Source organism: Piliocolobus tephrosceles, chromosome 16 (genome assembly GCF_002776525.5).
Source record: "Piliocolobus tephrosceles isolate RC106 chromosome 16, ASM277652v3, whole genome shotgun sequence".
NCBI classification, from domain to species: domain Eukaryota; kingdom Metazoa; phylum Chordata; class Mammalia; order Primates; family Cercopithecidae; genus Piliocolobus; species Piliocolobus tephrosceles.
The window spans coordinates 18,842,026-18,856,595 of record NC_045449.1 but is presented as its reverse complement, the minus strand read 5'-3'; the positions used below and the strand labels follow the sequence as shown (position 1 = coordinate 18,856,595).

General features: G+C 39.8%; 1 protein-coding gene across 4 annotated transcripts in view; it reads right to left on the bottom strand.

The window, feature by feature from the left end:
• Positions 1-14,570, bottom strand: part of AKAP10 (A-kinase anchoring protein 10) — a 76,855-nt gene that overhangs the window by 24,661 nt on the left and 37,624 nt on the right. For all 4 annotated transcript variants that reach the window (XM_031934250.1, XM_023196453.3, XM_023196454.3 and 1 more), the window contains 5 exons: positions 12,305-12,389; positions 11,369-11,492; positions 10,223-10,359; positions 6,732-6,876; positions 2,014-2,187 (listed from right to left, as the gene is read on the bottom strand). In XM_031934250.1, the coding sequence (XP_031790110.1) occupies positions 2,014-2,187; positions 6,732-6,876; positions 10,223-10,359; positions 11,369-11,492; positions 12,305-12,389 (665 nt within the window). The remainder of the gene's footprint in view (positions 1-2,013; positions 2,188-6,731; positions 6,877-10,222; positions 10,360-11,368; positions 11,493-12,304; positions 12,390-14,570) is intronic.

The window sequence follows — 14,570 nt, the reverse complement described above, 5'->3', positions numbered from 1 at the left end:
AAGACAACTCACAGAATGAAGAAAATACCTGGAAATAATATAATTTGATATGGAACATTTATCTAGAATATATAAAGGACTCCTGAAACTCAATATAAAAAGGCAATCTAATTTCAAAATGGGCAAAGGGGCTGAGGAAGGTGGCTCATGCCTGTAATCCCCACACTTTGGGAGGCCAAGGCAGGAGGATCACTTGAACCCAGGAGTTTGAGACCAGCCTGAGCAATATGATGAGAAAATTGGCTGGGCACGGTAGCTCACGCCTGTAATCCCAGCACTTTGGGAAGCCAACGCAGCTGGATCACCTGAGGTCAGGAGTTCGAGACCAGCCTGGCCAACATGGTGAAACCCTGTCTCTAAAAAAAATACAAAAGTTAGCTGGGTGTGGTGGTGGGTGCCTATAATCCCAGCTACTGGGGAGGCTAAGGTAGGAGAATCGCTTGAACCCAGGAGGCAGAGATTGCAGTGGGCCGAGATTGAGCCATTGCACTCCAGCCTGGGCAACAAGAGGAAGACTCCGTCCCCCACCCAACCCCCCCCCCCAAAAAAAAAGAAAAAAGAAAATTTAGGCCAGGCCCAATGGCTCACGCCTGTAATCCTAGGACTCTAGGAGGCCTAGGCGGGCAGATTACCTGAGGTCAGGAGTTCGTGACCAGCCTGGCTAACACATTGAAACCCCGTCTCTAGTAAAAATAGAAAAATCTGCCAGGCGTGCTGGCAAATGCCTGAAATGTTAGCGTAGATTAGCATTACCTGTTCTTGTCATTTTATAAATGGCGTAGATTAGCATTACTTGTTCTTATCATTTTATAAATAAAACCATACCGTGTATTCTTTTTTTGTACAGCTTTATTGTGCTAATTCACATTCATATCATACAATTCAGTGGTTTTTATATGGTCATGTATACATTTTTTTTTTTTGAGATGAGTCTCTTCTGTTGCCAGGCTGGAGTGCAGTGGCATGATCTCGGCTCACTGCAAACTCTGACCCCCTGGTTCAAGCCATTCTCCTGCCTCAGCCTCCCAAGTAGCTGATATTACAGGAGTGCGGCCACTACATCCAGCTAATTTTTGTATTTTTAGTAGAGACGGGGTTTCCCCATGTTGACCAGGATGGTCTTGATCTCCTGACCTCCTGATCTGCCCACCTCGGTCTCCCAAAGTGCTGGGATTACAGGTGTGAGCCACCGTGCCTGGCCAAAAAAAATTTTCAAATTAGCCAGGAGTGGTGGTGCATGCCTCTAGTCCCAGCTACTCAGGAGGTTGTGGTGGGTGGATTATTTGAGCCCAGAATTTCCAGGCTGCAGTGAGGAGACCCTGTCTCAAAAAAAAAAAAAGAAAAAGAAAAAGAAAAAAAAGGAGACCTAAGAATTCACTCAATTATTTTATAAAAAGTATCCTAAATAAATACTTACATACAGAGCTCTTCAGAGGCTATGAATATATTCCATATTACTTGATTTATTAAGAGAAATAGCCACAGATTCAAACAGAATAATGGCCTAAATGAAACAGCATGATACTTTACAATACAGTATATTGTAAGTCACCACAAATGCTTTAATTAGAAGATAGTAAGTAAGCTAATTTTCTCTCTCTCATTTTTTTTTTTTTTGAGACAGAGTCTCACTCTGTCACCCAGACTGGAGTGCAGTGGCGCGGTTTCGCCTCATTGCAACCTCTGCCTCCTGGGTTCAAGCGATTCTCCTGCCTCAGCCTCCCAAGTAGCTGGGATTACAGGTGCCTGCCACCATGCCCGGCTAATTTTTGTATTTTTAGTAGAGATGGGTTTCACCATGTCGGCCAGGATGGTCTCGAATTCCTGACCTCATGTGATCTGCCCACTGCAACCTCCCATAGTGCTGGGATTACAGGCACAAACCACCGCGCCAGGCTTTTATTTATCTTTTGTTTCTATAACTTAAAATTTACAAACAGGATCTGTTACTGGGATGTGAAGGAAAGGATGTGTATGCTTTTCTCCCTAATGGCAGATGCAGTCAGTCAATACCTGAGACGCAGAGCTGTCAGAACTCCCTGGGTGAGACTCATCAGGAGGGCCAACAGAGCCAGGAGCAGTTATCGAAATGTTCCCGCCCAGAAATTCATCTCCTCGAACCGAATGGATGAGATCATTCAAATATTTATAATAAAGATTGCTGGACAAAAAGCCAGGCAAAAAGACCTGATAGAGAGGAAAAGCATTATTTTAAAGTTGAAATCAAATCCAACTAAAACTATTTTAAATAAATAAACTTTACGTATAATTTTACTGGTTATAAACGTTAACTACCTATAACAAATGTTTTTCCTTCTTGTTTTACTACAAGTATTATTCCTTTGTACAGTTTACAAATTAAAATTATAATGCATGAGGCTGGGTGCAGTGGCTCACACCTGTAATCTCAGCACTCTGGGAGGCCAAGGCAGACGGATCACTTGAGGCCAGGAATTTAAGAACAGCCTGGCCAACATGATGAAACCCCATCTCTACTAAAAACTATAAAAATTAGCCGGGCATGGTGGTGAGCACCTATAATCACAGCTACTCGGGAGGCTGAGACAGGAGAATTGCTTGAACCTGGGTGGCAGAGATTGCAGTGAGCCAAGACTGCTCCACTTGCACCCCAGCCTGGATGCCAGCGCGAGACTATGTCTCAAAAAAAAAAAAAAAAAAAAATTACAATGCATGTAATTTTGTTGGGTTTTCTCCCCTAAAACATTTGTCATGAAAGTATTACATAAACTTGGTATTTACATAAACTCGAGTTTTCAGGTTTATGATAAATATTAAAGTCTTTGTGCATATATTGATTTTACTTTCAAACTGATTTCCTTAAGATAACTCACTAGGTGTGTGATTGCTGAGTTAAATTTTAACTTTGATATATATGGTCAGCTTACCCTTCAAAGGAACATTATCAATTTGAATCCCTAGCAATATATCAAAATATCTGTTTCCACATAGGTTTTCTAACACTGGGTTGTATGTTTTTTTTTCCCCAATTGTTAAATACCTAATTTTATATAGATGTTTTTATTTACATTTAATAATTATTAATTAGGCCGGGCGCGGTGGCTCAAGCCTGTAATCCCAGCACTTTGGGAGGCCGAGACGGGCGGATCACGAGGTCAGGAGATCGAGACCACCCTGGCTAACACGGTGAAACCCCGTCTCTACTAAAAATACCCAAAAAAATTAGCCGGGCGAGGTGGTGGGCGCCTGTGGTCCCAGCTACTCGGGAGGCTGAGGCAGGAGAATGGCGTGAACCCGGGAGGCAGAGGTTGCAGTGAGCTGAGATCTGGCCACTGCACTCCAGCCCGGGCGACAGAGCGAGACTCCGTCTCAAAAAAAAAAAAAAAAAAAAATTATTAATTATACTGAATGAGTTCTCATGTTTATTACTTGTATTTCTAATTCTATAAAGGAAAAGTTTGTAACTGGACATGCAAATAACAGAGAACTTATTCAGTATAATTTGTAAATATTTATGTTCATATTTAAGATGCACCTTTTTTGTTTGTTTTTGGTTTTTTGAGATGGAGTTTCGCTCTTGTAGCCAAGGCTGGAATGCAGTGGTGTGATCTTGACTCACTGGAACCTCTGCCTCCCAGGATCAAGTGATTCTCCTGCCTCAGCCTCCCGAGTAGCTGGGATTACAGGTGCCCACCACCACATCCAGTTAATTTTTGTATTTTTAGCAGAGATGGGGTTTTGCCATGTTGGCCTAGCTGGTCTTGAACTCCTGACCTCAGGTGATCCACCCGCCTCAATCTCCCAAAGTGCTGGGAATAGAGGCGTGAGCCACTGTGCCCAGCCAATATGTGCCTTTTTTTGTAGACTCCAGGATGGTAGAAACACATTTCTTTTGTTTACCACCATAACACTTTTTGGTGAATGAATCATTCATGTCTTTTTTCCTACTTAACTACCAGGGTCTTGATAGTGTTCTTAAAATTAGTCTAAGTTCCTTACATACACACATCTGGTAAGAACTACTTTTGCATTTTCTCTCTGCATTTTATTACCCTGAAAACTTACATTCTTTATATCACACAGATCTGAACTTTTCCTTTAAAATCAGAAAAGGTTTAATTTTAATCGTGAAAATATTATTATCATTGATTAACAGCTGACACTCTATTCTGTTTACTACTAGCTATTTAATGATTTGACTTCTATATGTAATTCTTCAGTATTCCTAAAATTCAGTTTTTGTGTATGGTATTATACAATAGCACTTAATTAAGTTTTTTCACCTGGATACACATGACACATATAAACAACATAACCTCATGGGCTCTACAATTCCTGGAAAAATCTCCTCTAGTTCATTAGAAGAATAAACCATTCACAAACATCAAAACTTTACTTTTATTTATTTATTATCATTATTTTATTGAGATGGAGTTTTGCTCTTGTTGCCCAGGCTGGAGTGCAATGTCACAATCTCAGCTCACTGCAACCTCCGCCTCCTGGGTTCAAGCAATTCTCCCACCTCAGCCTCCTAAGTAGCTGGGATTACAGGCATGCACCACCACGCCCAACTAATTTTGTGTTTTTAGTAAAAATGGGGTTTCTCCATGTTGGTCAGGCTGGTCTTGAATTCCTGACCTCAGGTGATCCACCCGCCTCAGCCTCCCAAAGTGCTGGGATTACAGGCATGAGTCACTGCGCCTGGTCAATGCTTTATTATTAATAAGCTATTAGTAATACCTAGTGATCATAATACCGAAAACTAGTATTCCAATCCTGTGACAGATACTGGTGAAATATTTGGATCATTACCAAGCTAACTCTGCCCCATAATGCCTTCTTCAATTTTTGGAGACAGGGTCTTGCTCTGTCACCAAGGCTGGAGTACAGAGGCATGAACACGGCTCACTGCAGCCTTGAACTCCCAGGCTCAAGCAATCCTTCAGCTTCAGCCTCCTGAGTAGCTGGAACTACAGGTGTGTGCCACTACGCCCAGCTAATTTTTGATAATGCTTTCTAATTATTTAAAAATATGTAATAATAATAGTAATAACAGCAGTTAACATTTTTTGATGCTTACCATGTGTCAGGTACTATGTTAATATGTATTTTTATATACATTACCTTATTTTAATCCTCAAAGTAACTTTGAGGTAAACATGCATATTATCGTCATTTTACAGATAAGGAAAATGGCATTAGAGAATTTCAGTTACTGCCCAGACATGGTGGCTCATGCCTGTAATCCCAGCACTTTCAGAGGCCAAAGCAGGCAGATCACTTAAGGTCAGGAGTTCGAGAACAGCCTGGCCAACATGGTGAAACCCCGTCCCTACTAAAATACAAAAATTAGCCAGGCGTAGTGGTGCCTGCCTGTAATCCCAGCTACGTGGGAGGATGAGACAGGAGAATTGCTCGAACCTGGAAGGCAGAAGTTGCAGTGTGCCAAGATTGTGCCACTGCACTCCAGCCTGGACAACAGAGTGAGATTCTGTCTCAATCAATCAATCAATCGAATTTCTATTTGCCATTGTGCTAACATCACAGAGTGTACTTATACAAATCTAGATGGTATGGCCTACTATACCCCTTGGCTATATAGTACAACCTATTGCTTTTGGGCTACAAACCTTTATCACATGTTACTATAACAAATACTGCAGGTTACGATTACAGTGGTAAGAATTTGTGTATTTAAACACAAACACAGAAAAGGCACAGTAAAAATACAGTTTAAAAGATAAAAAAAGGTACATCTGTATAAGGCACTTACCATGAATGGAGCTTGCAGGACTGGAAGTTGCTCTGGGGGAGTCTGAGTGAGTGGTGAGTGAATGTGAAGGCCTAGCACATTACTATACACTACTGTAGACTTACACTATACACTTAGGCTACACTCAATTTATTTAAAATTTTTTTCTTTAATAATAATTTAGCTTACTGTAACTTTTTAACTCTATAAGTTTCACCTTTTTTTAACTTTTTGACTCTGTTGTCATAACAGCTTAAAACACAAACATATACAACTATACAAAAATATTTTCATTATATCCTTATTTTACAAGCTTTTTTTCTATTTTTAATTTTTTTTTTCCTTTTTAAATTTGTTTGTTAAAAACTAAGACAAACACCCATATTAGCCTAAGCCTACACAGGGTCAGGATCATCATTATCACTTTCCTTCACCTCCACATCTTGTCCCACTGGAAGGTCTTCAGGGGCAGTAACACGCATGGAGCCATCATCTCCTTTGATAATGCCTCCTTCTGGAAACCTTGTGAAGGACCTGTCTGAAGCTGTTTTACAGTTAATTTTTTTTTTTTAATAAGTAGAAGGAGCACTTTAAAATAATGATTAAAATTATAGTACAGTAAATATGAGGCAACAGAGATTTTTCAGTTCCATTAATTTTTTTGGTTTTGTTCTTGTTTTTCTTTATCTTTTTAGTTTTTCTTTTTTCTTTTTTACTTATTAAAATTTATTTTTTCTAACTTTTGTTATTATTGCACTGCCAGCTCTGATCCATTATAATCATATAAGACCACTGTACATGCAAGCCCACTGTTGACTAAAATGTTATGTGGCATGTGACTGTACATACCAGGCCAGACTCAAGGCCTCTGCTCTTAAATCACTGTGTTGGACTGCTTCAATTTCCACTGTGCTATTCTGCTTGGTTTTCTCACCTTATATTTTATGAGTTCTACCAATAAAACTTCTTGTAGTTTAATACGTTTGAAGTTCTTGGTTACCTTCTCCATGGTTGTCCAGGCCTGACGTAATGGAGTTGTGAAACAGTTGGGGAGTGGCCCACCTTCCCTGCAGATATTGGATTCAATTTCTAATCGTACGACATCATCAAATCCAAGAGGATGTGTGGCTTGGAGGGAGAAGTATCTATAGTAAAAAGATATCCAAAGTAAAATCAAATTCCATAGGAAGTATAAGCAACTTTTGGCACCTCCCTCCTCCAGAGAATCTTATACAAGGCTACTTGATTCAGTCTGCAGGCCTAGAACCATAGAGCTATGTGATGACAGTACTGATGCAATCTTTCTTTATTCCCACTTCCCCACAGATAGCTGGGTCAACTTGCTACCTTTCTATCTGTCTGCCAACCATCCTTAGTTCTTCACGGTGAACTCTACTGTCGTTTAAAAGCTGTAAGGATCAGACTACAACTGAGGCAAAGAAACTAACAATCACATATTTATGGGTACCTATTCTCTGTTCAGGACTTGACAGAAATGAATTTATAGGAAAGGAAGACATGGTCATTTCCCCTAAAAAGCAAGCTGAGAACTTGTATGCACAGAATAAAATAAGAACACATCATCATAACTATAAGGCATCAGCAGTAAACATGTACAAATTCAAAACAAAATGGCACTGAGGGTGAGCTGGATGGATATGATCTATTTGGATAGAACAGGACTTACTGATGACTCAGTGTGGAAAGGAAAGGAAGTAACTAATATTGGGAACACAAAGATTTCTACCTTGATAGGGTATAATGCAGCTAATGTTTTGGTAAGCTGATTATGAAATGAATACCAAAAAAAGCATTAAATGCGAGGAAAAAAAAAAAAGTTCCCTTCCAAGTACTCTAATGGCTTCTATCTCCTATCTCCTGACAGAAACACAAAGGCTGCTAATGCATGACTATGATGATGCATATATATGATACAAAAACAAATATGCCGGGCACAGTGGCTCACACCTGTAATCCCAGCACTTTGTGAGGCCAAGGTTGGTGGATCATTTGAGGTCACGTGTTCAAGACCGGCCTGGCCAACATGGTGAAACCCTGTCTCTACTAAAAATACAAAAATCAGCTGGGCGTGGTGGCCCACACCTGTAATCCCAGCACTTTGGGAGGCTGAGGTGGAAGAATTGCTTGAACCCAGGAGGCGGAGGTTGCAGTGAGTTGAGATCGTGTCACTGCATTCCAGCCTGGGTGACAGAGCAAGACTCCATCTCAAAAAAGAAAAAAGAAAAAAAAATAAAACTCTATCCTTTTAAATCAGCATTTTTGTAACAAAATGTGAATCTCCTATGTTGTATTCAATAAGTTGGTCAATACTCCTCCACGACTTGAATGTTCAGGCACTTTACACCAAATTTCTAAATGTAAACTCTTCTTATCTCAACATCTATATAACAATGTTTCTTATATAGTATCGTCTACAAACATATTGTACCAAAATAAACACTGGACAGAACATTAAGAACTGCATTCCAGTCCAAGTTCTGCCACTAACTTGTTCTGTGACTTTGAGAAAATCATTACCTCTCTGGGGCTTATTTTCCTTACTTGCAAAATAGGAAAATCAGACTACATCCCTAATCTGGCTATTTATCAGAATTATCTGGTATGTCTTCTAAAAATAAAGATTCCTGGTCACACCTCAAACCTGTGGAATCAGAATTTCTGAGACTGGGTGGGTGGGAGACTGGAAACTTTTTTTTTTTGAGATGGAGTCTCCCTCTGTCACCCAGGCTCCAGTGCAGTGGCACAACGTCAGCTCACTGCAACCTCTGCCTCCTGGGTTCAAGCAATTCTCCTGCCTCAGCCTCCCTAGTAGCTGGGATTACAGGCACCTGTCAAAATGCCCAGCAAATTTTTGTAGTTTTTAGTAGAGACACGTTTCACCATGTTGGCTAGGTGGTCTCGAACTCCTGACCCCAAGTGATCTGCCTGCCTTGGCCTTCCAAAATGCTGCGATTACAGGTGTGAGCCACCATGCCCAGATTGAAAACTTAAATTTTTTTTTTTTTTTCTGAGACAGAGTCTCGCTCTGTCAGCCAGGCTGAAGTGCAGCGGCATGATCTTGGCTCACTGCAACCTCCGCCTCCCGGGCTCAAGCAATTCTCCTGCCTCAGCCTCCCGAGTACCTGGGATTACAGGTGTGTGCCACCATGCCTGGCTAATTCTTGTATTTTCAGTAGAGACGGGCTTTTACCATGTTGGCCAGGCTGGTCTTGAATGCCTGACCTCAGGTAATCTGCCCACCTTGGCCTCCCAAAGTGCTGGGATTACAGGCATGAGTCATCACACCCGGCCTGAAAACCTATTTTTAACGAGCTCTCAGGTGATTCCTATGCAGACAGCCCAGCAAGAGCCTGCAGACCAATGTTCAGGAACCATTGGCCTAGATGCTATTGGCTGTCTTCAAACCCTAACATTTATGGACTTTTCTCTATCCCCAAGTTACCCCTTTACCATTTGCTTAAGGATACAAATAACAAATTACTTTTTTTTTCTTTTGGAGAAAGGGTCTCTCACTCTGCTGCCCTGCACAGGGTGGAGTACAGTGGATCACAGCTCACTGCAGCGTCGAACTCCCAAGGCTCAAGTGATCCTCCTGCCTCAGGCCCCTAAGTAGCTAGGACAATAGGCGCATACCACCACGCTCGGCTAATTTTTGTATTTTTAGTAAAGGCGGAGTTTTGCCATGTTGCCCAGGCTGGTCTCAAATTCCTGGGCTTAAGCAATTCACCCGCTTCTGCCTCTCAAAGTGTTGGGATTACAGGTATGAGCCACCGTGCCCAACCACAAATTACTTTTTTTACAGAGTAAGAAAAGTTAAATGAAAAGAATACCATACGTTACAGAGCTGGCCACAAGCTCATCACTTGCCTGACCAGATATTTTCAATTTTGTTCACTGTATGATTTTTCTATCCTCTCATTTTCAGTGAAAACTAATAAAAAAACTAATTCATTTAATAACGTGGCAAGGCAGATTTATACAGAAAGTATACTATACCCATAAATAGGCATCCAAGGTCCCTTACAATCTATTCCAATTAGTACCAGCATCCTCACATTTATTCCCCAACCCTTTGATTATCTCAACTCAAGTTTCTTGAAAGTGCCACCTTCCACCAAGTCTCCATGGCTTTTGTGCCAATGCCTTTGCCTAGAATGTTGTTTCCTGCCTTCTCTGGGTAGCAAAATTCAATTCATTCTTTAGGATCCTAACAAAATCTCTTTTCTGGGAAACACTGCTTGAACACTACCACTGCCATCCTGTTTACCCCACATACACCTCCCCTTTCCCAGCAGAAACTTTTGTTCTAAGAACCCCCAAAGCTTTACAAACATCATATAAAAAGTAGCTTTTATGCTGCCTCCTGTGAACTCCTTGACAACAGAGACTGAGTTTTTGCATCTTTATTTCCACAAAACATATCAAATGCTCAATACATATCTGCTGAATGCATCTATCAATATAACTCACTTGTCATATAAAATCATGGCATCATTCTGTGCCTCCTGTCCATCGTATTGGCCCTTTTTGGCAGCAAGCTGAGACTGGAAGTTATCTGCTGCCAACCAGAATTGTAAGATATTCACTGCATCCTCTTTTTCCATGTACTAGGAAGAAATAATACACAAGGGAAAATAAGACTATAAACAGATTTCTCTCACCATCTCTAATCTATAAGCTCAAATATTAAAATACAGGTCATAAGCAAAAAACAAAAAGATCTACTTCTTCAGTTAACACCTGTCAGCAAGTTACAGTCATTTGAGATTGAAAAGTTTTAAAGTATTTAGAGGAAAAAAAAACAATTAACAAGAAACAAACACTACACAACTGGATGTAAACTTTTAGTGAACTAGAGTAAAAATTATACTAAATTGGATTTGTGGTTCCTTACCAGCAAACATATAAACAGTAAACTAACCAAGTATTTTATATCTGACCATTTCCACCATTCCATGAGGACATATTAACCTACACAAATTGTTGATTTAAACTTATAGCAAAGAAAGGGAGTGAAAAAACAGATCAACTGAGTACCTGTATTCTTGCAAAAAGGCGGAATCAAGTGTCTAAATTACTGCTTTGTGAGACCGGGAATCCTTTCTGCTTTCTGACAAAATAATTTCACTTATTGAAGCCTAACAAAGAGCATTATACTACACTGTATGCCTCAAAAAGATTAATATACTCATTGTCTGTTGCAAATGCTTCTTCACTGGGCAGTCCTATCAAGTGGCTAACGTAAACACGATGAGCATAAGAAAAAATTTACTACTTTTCTTTTTCTCTTCTGAAGTCTGGTCTGCAATTTATGCCCTGGAAGTTTCAAATTCTGTGGTTTTAAAATAGCTCCAAACAATTAAAAACATGCACTCTGTGGCATGCAGTAGCTTAATCAGGTTTTTCAAAATTAGAGTTATTTAACACATTGAGTTTTCATGTTCTCTCTAATATATTATTAAATTACTCTTGCTATCAGAAACAACTTGAAACAACGATAAATCTTTTTGGAAATGACTTGGCTCTTCTGGGTTATTTCCTATAGACAGGGCCCCAGCATTGACAGTTAGAGGCTGGAATGCTCGAACAGAGTGTGAAAGGAAATGCAGACTTTACCTCAGAGAAATAAAAGAGGGCTGACTCACAGAAGAGAATGTCAGCCAGGTAAACAGTTCCACTGGTCAGCACTTCAATCTGGTATTTACAGAAATGGTGACTTCGCAGAAACTCACTAAAGTGCCTGCACATGGACAAAAGGGAAAATTTGAGGGAACGACCAAGGAAAGAGTTTAAGTGGGAAAAATATACTCTTTCCATACTGTCCCTATTGTATCTTAAAGGCCTAGGTCAACACTATCTCACTCCCCACGGTGTCATTCCTGATTCCTTTACCTGTATGTAATCTCTCCCACCTTTTTATGACTTTGTAGTTCTCCCCTGACATTTAACACATGCCACTTCATATTACAGTAACCAAAGAACATGCCCTATGTCTTTTATTAGGTTGTAACTTCCTTTAAGACTGGTACTATGCCTAACCATGTCTTATACAGAGCACTCTTTTGATAAATGTTAAGTGAAAGAATGAATAGATTTTTTTTTAAGGGCACACAGCAGCAATAAATCTAAAAAACCTCTGGAGCCATTTCAACAAATCTATGTGGATTTAGTTATATAGCATCGATTTAGCTTAAAGTCTAACAAATTAGGAGAGCCATCTGAAGACATGCATTATTTCAATAAATAAACCAATTCTAATAGTCATAATCACTACAGCCTCAATCACTCCCCAAATGATTTCAGAACTAAAAACAAATTATTTTAACTTAGGAAATACTAACATTGAAAACGAAAATTAAAATTTTAAGAGTTCACATAATTTATATTTAAAAGAAACTATTAATCAAGATAGAGTATGCCTTATATGTTCCTGTAAATATCCAAAATATTTAAATCCTCAAAAATACTTTGTTTTTAGCTAAGTGAAGCCCATTCCTAACAATGAACCCAAATTCCCTAGGATGTACAATGTGAAAATATGAACTAACTTACTCTTGCTCCATTGCACTAAAGACTACGGACTGTGCCAAAATGAAACAGTTGGGATCCACCTGTCCATCTTCTCCACAAATCTTTGCTGTAAAAGAAGTCATAAATAATTAAATTGCCACTAAATTGAAACTATACACACTTGTGAATCAACTTGGGAGTTAACAGCATAGGCATGTAAATTAAGAGGTTTTAAATAGAACTAAAAGATAATACAGGTAACACTTGACCTTGAAGTAGAAAGTCTTTTGAAGTACATATGCAAAAGCAGAAATCAAAAGATTTAACAACATAAAATTATTTCCTAGACATTGAAACACTCCAAAAACAAAATACAAAGGCAAACAAACCGAAAAAAGATTTGCAGCATGCATGACAGTTAAAAGATTACTATCATTAAAATACCAAGAGCTCTTATAAACTAAGAAATGTCCCAAAAGAAAAATGAGCAAAGGACATGACAACCCACAAAGAAACAAACATAAAATGACCAACGTGAAAAGATACACATACTCACTAGTAATCAGATCAGAATAAGGAGGCACCGCACCTTTTGCCTAGTAAACTGGTACAACATTGTTTTTAATAATATGCATGCTTGAGCAAGGGCACAGGAAAACTGACACTAGTGTTAGTGGGGATATAAACACCTTTTTCTGAAGGCAATTTGGCAGTTTCTAGCATAGCTTTAAAAACGAACATGCCCTTTCAATGAGCAATTCTATTTTTAGGATTGTAGCTTAAAAAATTATGTATTTGTGAAATCATCTGTAAAAAAGTTTATCAAAATGTTATTGGTAGAAATTTTAAAACATGAAATGTGCTAAAATAAGGAACTGCCTAAATAAACTGCAGCAAAACAATAAGCTGTTTAGCTAACTGTTAAACATGGCTGGAAAAACCATATAACATGATGCCTAGTCTCACTTTGTGTTCATGACTTTAGTGGGACCTTCATGAAACCCAGGGATCATACTAGTGTCGTGGTCTGTTTACATTCACTTTCCCAGACAATACAAATCTGTGATATTGTGAAATATGTTATTTACTCTTTGCCCAGTTTTTTTTTCCCCCCCTTTTCTTCTGAGACAAGCTGGAGTCAGTGGTATGATCATGGCTCACTGCTGCCTTGAACTCCCGGGCTCAGTGATCCTCAGCCTTCTGAGTAGCTGGGACTACAGACAAGAGCTACCACGCCTGGCCAATTTTTAAGTATTTTGTAAGGGGGTCTCACTATGTTGACCAGGCTGGTTTTGATCTCATGGCCTCAAACGATCCCCCTGCCTCAGCCTCCCAAAGTGCTGGGATTACAGGCCTGAGCCATTGCAACTGGCCTTTTTAGCCAGTTTCTTAGCATACAGCTCCTAAAATTCATGAAATCTCTGGATTCTTTTGAATGCTAATGAGATGACTAATGGCAGATGGCCTCTAAAGAGCTTTAGGATGAGGGCTAATCACCAGAAAGACCAAGGCAGAATTACAGGGTTGGGACTTTTAGCCCTACCCACCAACCTCCCAGAAAGAGGGGACTGAAGGTTGAGCTGATCACCAATAGCCAATGATCAATCATGCCTATATAATGAAGTTTCCACAAAAAAACCCAAAAGGGCAGAATGGGGAGGGGGGCTTCTGAATAGCTAAATCTGTAGAGGTTCTTGGAGGGTGGTATGACCTGGAGAGGGCATGGAAGCTGTGCCCCCTCTCCCATACCTTGCCCATGCATCTCTTTCTTCTGCCTGTTCAATCTGTATCCTTTGTAATATCCTTTATAATAAATGGGTAAATGTAAGTAAAGCATTTCCCTGAGTTCTGAGAGCTGCTCTAGCAAATTTATTGAACCCAAGGAGGGGACTGTGGGAACTCCAATTTATAAAAGGCCGGTCAGAAACACAGGCCACAACTTGGGCTTCAGAATGGCATCTGAAGTGGGGGCACTCTTGTGGGACAGAGTCCTCAATCTGTGGGATCTGATGCTATCTCCGGGAAGACTGTGTGAGAACTGAACTGACTTAGAGAACACCCAGTTGGAGGGGTCACTGGAGAATCATCTGCAGAATCGGTAGTTGACAGGGAAAACCCCCACACAACAGGGTCATGGAAAGGTTCTGTTTTGCGAGAGTTCAGGAGAAACTGAGTTTTTTTTGTTTTTTATTTTCTACAGTACATCTCCTTTCTCAAATATTCAATACCTCTTCTCCTGTTCTCTTTGCTGAGAACTCTGCTTCCTGCTTCAGTGAGAATATAGAAGCAATCAGAAAATTATTTCCAT